The 8,363-nt window shown below is 41.8% G+C and overlaps 1 protein-coding gene across 10 annotated transcripts in view; it reads left to right on the forward strand.

The window, feature by feature from the left end:
- LOC122557037 (utrophin-like) overlaps positions 1-8,363 on the forward strand; it is a 688,507-nt gene that overhangs the window by 660,387 nt on the left and 19,757 nt on the right. For all 10 annotated transcript variants that reach the window (XM_043704260.1, XM_043704256.1, XM_043704261.1 and 7 more), the window contains one exon: positions 660-897. In XM_043704260.1, coding sequence (XP_043560195.1) covers positions 660-897 — 238 coding nt within the window. The remainder of the gene's footprint in view (positions 1-659; positions 898-8,363) is intronic.

Raw genomic sequence — 8,363 nt, forward strand, 5'->3', positions numbered from 1 at the left:
GGCATCGTCGACCACGTCTGGGGGGAAATTGCAGTCCTTGAAGAAGGAGGCCATCTGGGTTGTACGGTTTTGAACTGGTCCTCCTGGGAGCAGATGCAGCGGAGACGAAGGAATTGGGAATATGGGATGGCGTTTTTACAGAGTGCAGGGTGGGAGGAGGTGTAGTCTAGGTAGCTGTGGGAGTCGGTCGGTTTATAGTAAATGTCCGTGTTGATTCAGTCGCCCGAGATAGAAATGGAAAAGTCTAGGAAGGGGAGGGAGGAGTCTGAGACGATCCAGGTAAATTTGAGGTCGGGGTGGAAGGTGTTGGTAAAGTGGATGAACTGTTCAACCTCCTCGTGGGAGCACGAGGCAGCACCAATACAGTCATCGATGTAGCGGAGGAAAAGGTGGTGCCAGTGTAGCTGCGCCCGAGATAGAAAACTTGTGAACAAGAGTCATTCACCTGACGATAGAAAGCCACCAACACTAAAAGAAATGTGATCATAATCAAAGTCAATACCTGAAAAAACTGCAATTTTGCAAAAAGTGCTGTATAGACATTTGATGGGTTATTCAAAGCTTGTTTATGTGACATTTAACTTGGAATTCTAAATACAAGACAAAGAAAGAGGTATCCATAGCATAAACTGAAACTCTAATTGCTTTTATCATAACAGAAATCTGCAAGCTGAATATGAAAGGTTAAAGCAACAGCAAAGTCCACGAGATGTAAAACCCCTCCCATCACCACCCTTATCAGCAGTTCAGCAAAATTATCAAGATGCTGAGCTCTTGGCTGAGGCTAAGCTTCTACGACAACACAAAGGGCGACTTGAGGCCAGAATGCAGATATTGGAGGACCACAACAAACAACTGGAGTCACAGCTGTGTCGACTGCGAAAACTCCTGGAAGAGGTACAAACTAATCAGGCATTCAGTTTAATGGGAACTAATAGGTGAAGCTACAGGAGCTATAGTTAGTTAAAGTTTGGTGGTTCAATCAATTAACATGCTGGTCTGCCTTGCAAGCTGTCTCCAGACGTAGCTGGATTGAGTTGGAATGTGTGAAATTGAGCTGAAATGAATAATGAGATCAGCAGCAGTAAGCTGCAGCCTAGTAGCAATGTTCGATTTAAATTCAAGGCCATTGTCCATGTGATTGGAGATATTACAGTAAAACTTAATATTCTGTGCAGAGATTCTAAAGCCATTACCGAAAATCAGTTGAAACTAAGAAGTTGATGATCTGCTCATGTAGTATTAACAGATTCTGGAGGATATTGGCTCCTTGACATTGAAGAGACAAAACGTGGACTAGGTGACTGCTTTGTAGAACACCTACCTTCTGTCTGTAAAAATGACCCTGAGCTTCTAAGTTGCCTTCCACTTCAACACACCACCATGCTCCCTTGCCAACATTTCTGTCTTAGGCTTGCTGCAGTGCTCCAGCGACCTTAGCACTAGCTACAAATACAGCATCTCAACTTGCACTTGAGGACCCTGGAGCCATCCAGACTCTTTAGAACATACGAACTAGGAACAGGAGTAGGCCATATAGCACTTGGAGCCTGCTCTGCCATTCAACAAGATCATGGCTGATCTTTTTGTGGACTCAACTCCACTTACCCGCACACTCACCATAACCCTTAGTTTTTGAATAGTAAAAAAATTATCTTTGCCTTAAAAGCATTCAACAAGATAGCCTCAACTGCTTTACCAGATAGGGAATTCCACAGATTCACAACCCTTTGGTTGAAGAACTTCCTCCTCAACTCAGTCCTAAATCTGCTTCCCCTTATTTTGAGGTGATGCTCCCAGTTCTAGTTTCATCCACCAGTGGAAACAACCTCTATGCTTCCATCTTACCTATTCCCTTCATAATTTTATATGGTTCAATCAGAACCCCCTCAATCTCCTAAATTCCAATAAGCATTGTCCCAGTATTCTCAACTTCTGTTCATAAGCCAAACCTCTCAAGTCCAGAATCAACCTAGTGAAACTCAGCTACATCCCCTCCAGTGCCAGTACATCCTTTCTCAAGCAAGGAAATCAAAACTGTACATAGAATTCTAGTTGTGACTTCACCAGCATGTTATATAGCTGCAACATAATCTCCCTATTTTCAAACTCCATCCCTCAAGCAATGAAGGGCAATATTCCATGCCTTCTTAATTACCTTGTTGCACCTGCAATCCAGCTTTTTCTGATTCATGTACGAGGACACCCAGGTCCCTCTGCACAGTAGCATGCTGCAATTTTCGCCATTTAAATAACAGTTTATTTTGCTGTTATTCCTTCCAAAATGGATGACCTCAAATTTACCAACATTGTACTCCTTCTGCCAGACCCTTGCCCACTCACTTAATCTTTGAGGAGAAAGTGAGGTCTGCAGATGCTGGAGATCAGAGCCGGAGATGTGTTGCTGGAAAAGCGCAGCAGGTCAGGCAGCATCCAGGGAACAGGAGAATCGACGTTTCGGGCATAAGCCCTTCTTCAGGATCTTGATCTTCAGATCAAGATGTTGCTGTTCCTTCCTGAAGAAGGGCTTATGCCCGAAACGTCGATTCTCCTGTTCCCTGGATGCTGCCTGAACTGCTGCGCTTTTCCAGCAACACATCTCCCACTCACTTAATCTGTCTATAACACTATGCAAACTTTAATGTCCTTTGTACACTTTGCTCTACCACTCACCTTATTGTTATCTGTGAACTTTGACACACTATGCTTGGTCCCCAACTCTCAATCATCAATGTAATTTGTAAACAATTGCGTCACAACCTGAGACACACCACTAGCCATTGATTGCCAACCAGAAAAACACCCATTTATCCCCACTCTTTGCTTTCTGTTCGTTAATCAATCTTCTAACCATGCTAATACATTACTTGTAACACCTTGCACCTTCCTCTTCTGCAACAGCTTTTTGTGTGGCACCTTGTCGAATGCCTTCTAGAAATCCAGATACACCACATCCTCTAGTTTCCCATTGTCCACTGCACTCTTAATGTCCTCAAAGAAATCCAGTAAATTAGCTAAACGTTACCTGCCTTTCATGAACCCATGCTGCACCTGCCCATTGGGACAATTTAGATCAAGATGTTGCTGTTTCTTCCTTGATTATCGATTCAAGCATTTTCCCCACTCCAGAAGTTAACAGGTATATAGTTACCCTCTTTTTGTCTATCTTCTTTTTTAAAACAGTGATATCATAGTTGATATTTTCCAATCTGCTGGAACCACCCCAGAGTCCTGCGAATTTTAGTAAATTACCACAAGCTCATTTGCTATTTCCCCCACCATCTCTTTAGTACCCTAGGATGTATTCCACAAGGGCCAGGAAACTTGTCTATCTTTAACTCTCTTAGCTTACCCAATACTATCTCTTTCGTGATCATGATCGTTTCTAGGTCCTCACCTTCCATAGCCTCCTTGTTATCAACTATTGGCATGTTATTTGTGTCTTTCACTGTGAAGACCAATACAAAATACCCATTGAACACCTTGTCCATTTCCTCATTTCCCATTATTAAATCTCTTTCACATTCTCTGAAAGACCAGTGTTTACCTTAGTCACTCTTTGTCATTTGATATATTTGCAGAAACATTTGCCGTCTATTTGTTATATTCTGGGCTAGTTTAATCTATTTTACTTTTCTTTATTTCATTTTTGGGGCTTTCTGTTAACTTTTAAACATTTCCCAATTCCCTTAATCTCCCACTAATCTTTACCACTTTGTATGTATTAGCTTTCAGTTTGATACCCTCCTTTATTTCCTTAATTATCCATGGCTGATTATCCCTTTTCCTTTCTTTTCACTGGTACACACTTCTGCTGAGCACTGTGAAGCAATACTCCACTGTTCCTCAATTATCCCACCATATCATCTTTGCTCCCAGTTTCTAAGCATGCTTAAATTCCTTCAGCAGAAAGGAAAATATCCTCCAGCAACAAAAACTCCTCTCTTGTCCCACTGAAGCCTGCTTTGTTTGAACAAAAGACCCTGGTATTGGATTTTTACCTTCTCATCCTCCATCTGTATGTTAAATTCAACCATACAGTGATCTTTCCTTCCAACAGGATCCTGGATTATGAGATAATTAATTATTCCTGTCTCATTACACTGTACCAGTCTAGGATAGCTTGCTCCCTTATGGGTTCCATTGCATACTATTTGAGGAAGCTATCGCATATGCACTCTATGAACAGCTCTTCAAAGCTGCCTTGACTGACTTGGTTTAACCAACCAATACAAAGATTAAAATCCCGCATGATCATGTCCTTCCATTTTTTTTACCTAACCCTACATCCAGATCCCGTCATGGCATGGGTTGCTTTCAACACAGCTAACCTATTCTCAAAGAAAATCCATTCTCAACGTGATTTAGTCCTATTATCATATTACATGGGTTGCTTTCAGCACAGCCTACCACTTCTCTCCTATTCTTAATCATCATTATTACTTATTCAGCTTCTTTTTTGTCCAGACTTACTCAACACTCTCTTTTGTATCTTCCCCTGTCTGTCTCTTTTATATCTTCCCCTCTCTGTGTTTGGCTCTGGTGCTGACTCTATCTATCTACTCACCTCCCTCTTTGCTCACCCCTTCCCTCTCCCCAAACATCTTCACTGTATCCATCACGGTTTTCTAACTGCAGTCAGTTCTGATCAAGAATCACTGGACTCGAAGCATTAAGTCCGATTTCTCCCCACAGATGCTGCCACACCTGTTTTCTAGCAATTTCTGTTTTTGTTGCTGGAGAATATTTTCCTTTCTGCTGAAGGAATTTGAGCATGCTTAGAAACTATTGTTTAGGAATTATTTTCCTTCCTTCATCCACTGAACTGGCCATTTTATTAAGTTTGCAGTGAATGTCATCTGACATTTTTTAACCATGGAAATGGAATGCGGCAATCTGATCTAATCCTGACTTGACCAAGCATTTGCCACCAGCTGCAGGAGTTCAGGTTGTAAAATTTAGGGTGGTAATTTTCATGACTAAAATAGTCTTTCATGGATTATAATTCAAATTTTAATTTTTAACCAAATAGTAATATAAAATGTTTCTTTACACCATATGTGATACAGTAAGTTGGCATTGTGATGTCAATATTTTTTAAAGAGTCATTTGTTTAGGCTTAGGTGACTCATGTTCCTTTTTCTTAAAGATAGCTGATTTAATGTGAATAAAGCTACTGCCTGAACAGAACTGCAAAGTCACTGCTAGCATAGAAGAGAAATGTCTAGTTCTAACTCTCACTAGTGACCAGCTATAACACCCTCTTGGTTGTTTTGAATGTTACAAGTGTCAATAAAATATTGCAGTCACCTTCTTAAAACTACTACAAATTTAAACAATTGGCACCTAAATTAAATGAACCAAGCAAAATACTTCCTATATTGAGCAGCCAATTTGCTGGCTCACAAACAAACTACAGGATAATACTTTACCTGCACTTCAAAAATAGGATGAAGCATTTGAGGTAAATTCTAGATCCTTGGGGTAGATTTTTGTGGAGTTAGCTGACTGTGCAGACCTTCATAAATGGAAGACAGGATCTAGATGCTAATTTCACCCCAATTCTGAAGGATTCTATTTTTGCCGATAAGAGAAAGGGAGCAAGCATGAACTACACAGGAGGGAAAAATGCACTTAAAACAAAAACAGAAATTGCTGGAGAAATGCAATTGGTCAGGCAACATCTGTGGACAGATAGCAGAGGTAGCATTTCGAATCCAGTGACCCTTTTTCATAACTGGTTCAAATTTGAATTTAATCCTGAATTTAAACAGCTCCCATTTTCCTGTTGTGTACCCACAGTTTGGAATGTACGAGTTGATGAAATATATATGAGTAAAGTAAATCCGGATAAGATCTGTTTAATAGTCACATTTGAGATTTGAAAAAATGTTATGTGCTCCTTAAATGGTTAACAAAACTGGCTGAAACTGACAGTAATTGTTAAATAAAATTGAACTGCTTTGACTAACAGGCCAACTGATGTAGCATCTGTTCACATAGTTTAAATTCCTAACAACTAATTTACTGTGAAAACTTAGCTGATTTTTAAAAACTACAACCAATTATTCATTCCTGAATAGGGATCATAGGATCTTGCAACCTCAGAGAGTACCCCAAACTTTGGAATTTTTTTTGGTGGTAGATGGGAAATGCAGATGCTAGCTGGAATCAGGAAAACTGACCCTGGAAAGAGTTTCGTAACAGTCATAGGTCGCCTGAGTGTGGAAGTTGCTGTTTCAAAGACCAGTCACAGACATCTGGGGTTTTATCCCAGTTAGTGGGCAGTACGGTGGCTCAGTGGTTAACGCTGCTGCCTCACAGCCTAGGGACCCAAGTTCGATTCCACCCTCGGGCGACTGTCCGTCTGGAATTTGCACGTTCTCCCGTGTCTCCGTGGATTTCCTCCGTGTGCTGCGGTTTCCTCCTACAATCCAAAGAGGTGCCGGTTGTGTAATTGGCCATGCTAAATTGCCCATCATGTTCAGGGATGTGTAGGTTAGGCGCATTAGTTAGGGGTAAATCTAAGGTAATAGGGTAGGGGAATGGGTCTGGGTACATTACTCTTCGGAGGGCCAGAGTGGACTTGTTGGGCCAAATGGTCTATTTCCACACTGCAGGGATTCTATGATAATAAATAAATGACATAAAACCCACTAGCACTCATATCTCAGTCCGTCATGCTCTCCCAATGCAATTTCAAGCCCATTCTACCCAAACTCCATGGCTTTTTATACCCTCCGTGTCAATCCATGCCATTCCACCCTTTCCATAGCACTTCATACCCTCAGTGCCTTTAGATATCCCATGGCCGTTTGTCACCCCTCAACAGAATTGTGCCAACATTTCAAGGCGGCACAGTAGTTCAGTGGTTAGAACAACTATCTCACATTACCAGGGACCTGGGTTCTATTCCACCCTTGGGCAACTGCCTGTGTGGAGTTTGGATATTCTCCCCGTGTCTGCGTGGGTTTCCTCCACGTGCTTTGATTTCCCCTCTCATTTTCCCCTCATACTTGTGCAGGTTAGGTGGATTAGCCATGGAAAATGCAGGGTTACAGGGATAGGTTGGGGAGGTGGTTTTGGAAGGATGCTGTTCAGAGGGTTGGTGTGGATTCATTGGACCAAATGGTCTGCTTCCACACTGAGATGCAGAGAGATATATGTGTCCGAGTGAATAGATCACAAAAGGTTAATATGCAGGTATAGCACATAATCAGGAAAGCTAGTAGATGGTTTATTGTGAGGGGGAATTGCATATAAGAGTAAGGAGGTTATGCTTAGTTATAGAAGGCACTAGTGAGACTGCATCTGGAGTACTCTGTATACTACTGATCACCATACTTATGGAAGGATGTTTAAAATGTTGGAAGCAATTCAGAGGAGGTTTACTAGACCAATAACCGAAATGTTTTATGAGGAAACGCTAGACAGGCTAACCCTGTATCCTGTAGATTTTAGAAGAGTTAAAGGTGACTTAATTGAAACATTCAAGATCCTGAACGGACTTAACTGGGTAGATGTGGAAAGGATGGTTTCTCTTGTGGGAGAATTTTTTATTATGTGTCCTAGTTTAAAAATAAGGGGACACCCATTTAAGACAGAGGAAATATTTTTCTATTCAGAATTGTGACCTTTGGAATTGCCCTCCTCAATAGACAATAGGTGCAGGAGTAGGCCATTCTGCCCTTCGAGCCTGCACCACCAATCATTATGATCATAGCTGATCATCCTCAATCAGTATCCTGTTCCTGCCTTATCCCCATACCCCTTGATTCCAATTCTTTCTTGAAAGTATCCAGAGACTTGGCCTACACAGCCTACTGGGGCAGAGCATTCCATACGCCCACCACTCTCTGGGTGAACAAGTTTCTCCTCAGCTCTGTTCTAAGTGGCCTACCCCTTATTTTTAAACTGTGTCCTCTGGTTCGGGACTCACCCATCAGCGGAAACATGCTTCCTGCCTCCAGAGTATCCAATCCTTTAATAATCATACACGTCTCACTCAGATCCCCTCTCAGCCTTCTAAACTCAAGCATATACAAGCCCAGTCGCTCCAATCTTTCAGCGTAAGATAGTCCCGCCATTCCGGGAATTGACCTCATGAACCTACGCTGCACTCCCTCAATAGTAAGAATATCTTTCCTCAAATTTTGAGACCAAAACTGTGCACAATATTCCAGGTGCGGTCTCACCAGGGCCCTGTACAGCTGCAGAAGGACCTCTTTGCTTCTATACTCAATTCCATTTGTTATGAAGGCCAGCATGCTATTAGCTTTCTTCACTGCCTGCTGTACATGCATGCTTGCTTTCATTGACTGATGTACAAGAACACCTAGATCTTGTTGTACTGCCCCTTTACC

Source organism: Chiloscyllium plagiosum, chromosome 15 (assembly GCF_004010195.1).
Source record: "Chiloscyllium plagiosum isolate BGI_BamShark_2017 chromosome 15, ASM401019v2, whole genome shotgun sequence".
In the NCBI taxonomy this organism is placed as follows: domain Eukaryota; kingdom Metazoa; phylum Chordata; class Chondrichthyes; order Orectolobiformes; family Hemiscylliidae; genus Chiloscyllium; species Chiloscyllium plagiosum.